Genomic DNA, 1,980 nt, shown 5'->3' with positions numbered 1-1,980 from the left:
CCCCCCCCGCCCCCCCCCCCCCCCTACACACACTCACCTGCATAACACCCGTCTTACCACCGGCATACAGGACACCAGAGCCCAGCGACAATGTGTGCACGTCGCCGGTGCCCGCCTTGAGACTGCGCACTAGCTGCCGGGTCTCCAAGTCCCAGACATTGACTTCGCCGTCGAAGCGTCCGCTGTACAGGAAGGAACCTTCTCGGGCGAGCGAGAGAATCGATTCGCCCTCTTCGCGGCCGTCCTCGAGTGTGTAGATGCCTGAGATGCTCCCCCGCTGTGCCGGGTCTATTCTCCATAGCTGAATGCGGCCGTCTCCTCCTCCCGAAACTAGCACTTCTTCTGACGGGGCTTCGGGTAGTATGCCGCTTCCCACCAGCATGCAATGCACGTAACCATAGTGGGCGAACTGGCAAATGTCACGGTTGTCGATTTGCAGTTCCTGCCCGCCTGCAGCATCTCGGGGCCTAGTGTCTGCACCGCCGGGTCTGGGTGTTTGGGCACCGCCTGGCCCGAGGGAGTCGAAGAACCGGTTCTTGCGCTCGGCGGGGTGTGAGGAGAGGCTCGGGGCGGGGCGAGTGTCTTTTTCTTTCAGGTCATACCACTGGCATTGTTAGTAACGTCGGCAGATTGTCGTGTCGTGCTGTTCCTACTTGTATGCTGGTGTTCTGGGCCCCCAGATATACCGTCTGGTGCTGGGACGAGTATGCGACGCAGAAAATGTCGCCAATGTCGTACGGAGACCACAGCGCATAGAGGTGTTTGAACGTCGACGTGCACCAGACCTGGCGGGTTAGTATCGTGTACAAACTCGTTGCGGGGGGCAGCCACTGACATTGACAATTGGATCTGCTGCGCTCGAGAAGAGCCACCTGTGGTCCTGCGACAGACACAGACCAAGCACACTGCCCTTGTGCGCATGTACCACCCTCCGGAGCTCGTAGGTATCGAGGCTGTAGACCTGCACGGCGTCAGCTGGCTGCAAAAAAAAACTAGCCTCTGCTATGGGCGTACCAGAATCTCGCCGCCCTGGGTGCCGGCGAAGATGGAGTGCGAAGAGACGGCCAGTGCGAGGATGGACTTGTCGTGTTTCATGCGATGCGCGAGGGCGGGGGCTCGATCGGACAGCTCATGGCCGGTCTCAGCGCGGGTGGGCGCAGTGGCATCATTGTGCGGAGGGGCGGCTGCTGGCATGGTCAGCCTGGGTCCAGAGAGCACCGGTGGTGTTGTTCCTGCATGGTCGCGTGTAAGGCGGGCGAGTTGGCGAGTTGGCGATGACGGAGGCGCCGTGTGCAGGGTCTAGGGGTACACCGGCTGCGGGGCTGCCTGTCCGCCCACGACGGATTACATTATATGTAGCGCTGTCACGCGCCTGGACATACCTCTCCATCCCAGAGCCCGCTTTGTCTGGGACGCCGTCAACGTGAAGGCCGAGGTGCACATGGCCCGTCTGCCAGTCGAGCTGCAGCCCGAGAGAAGATGCAAGGGGAACAAGGCAGCAGTGGGGCTGTCTGCGTCGTGGCGAGGCCGATGGTCGTCAGTCAGAGAGAGCGCGCAAGGAGACAGCAGCCCGTCGCCCTGGTCCGCCTCGTCGAGCGTCGTGTTGGAGGACGCATCATCGTCTATCGACGACGACGAAATGGTAGGAGAGGGCGCGCACTGTTGCGCGTACTGGCACTCGGCCTCACCGCCCGGACATGGCGAGCGGCGACGCTGATATGGCGCCATCTCTGGGGCAGAAGTGGTGTCTCACGATCAGTTCAAGAGGTAGCCTGCCGCGCCTTTATTGCGGCTTTGCTTTGCTCGACAGCGCCGTTGCACGCGCGTGAGGACAAGACTGGGAGAAGACGATTGACAGTGCCAGGCGACATGCGGTCAGGAGCGTCTGCTGCCATTGGAAGCACAGTGTCGCAGTGCAGTGCGGGCGCGCGACCTGACCGTTTGGCGGCTGGTACGTGTTCACGGCGCAGAGGCAGCACA

General features: G+C 61.9%; 1 protein-coding gene across 1 annotated transcript; it reads right to left on the bottom strand.

The window, feature by feature from the left end:
* Window positions 1-37: 37 nt before the first annotated feature.
* Window positions 38-1,728, bottom strand: SETTUDRAFT_29499 (uncharacterized protein; the record flags this gene model as incomplete). The annotated part of the gene is made up of 5 exons (XM_008026328.1): window positions 38-604; window positions 654-785; window positions 836-961; window positions 1,015-1,187; window positions 1,383-1,728. Coding segments are annotated over 5 exons (1,344 nt in total), but the record flags the coding sequence as incomplete, so codon positions are not given.
* Window positions 1,729-1,980: the final 252 nt, after the last annotated feature.

Source organism: Exserohilum turcica (assembly GCF_000359705.1).
Source record: "Exserohilum turcica Et28A unplaced genomic scaffold SETTUscaffold_176, whole genome shotgun sequence".
In the NCBI taxonomy this organism is placed as follows: Eukaryota; Fungi; Ascomycota; class Dothideomycetes; order Pleosporales; family Pleosporaceae; genus Exserohilum; species Exserohilum turcicum.
This window is presented reverse-complemented; position numbering and strand designations above follow the sequence as displayed.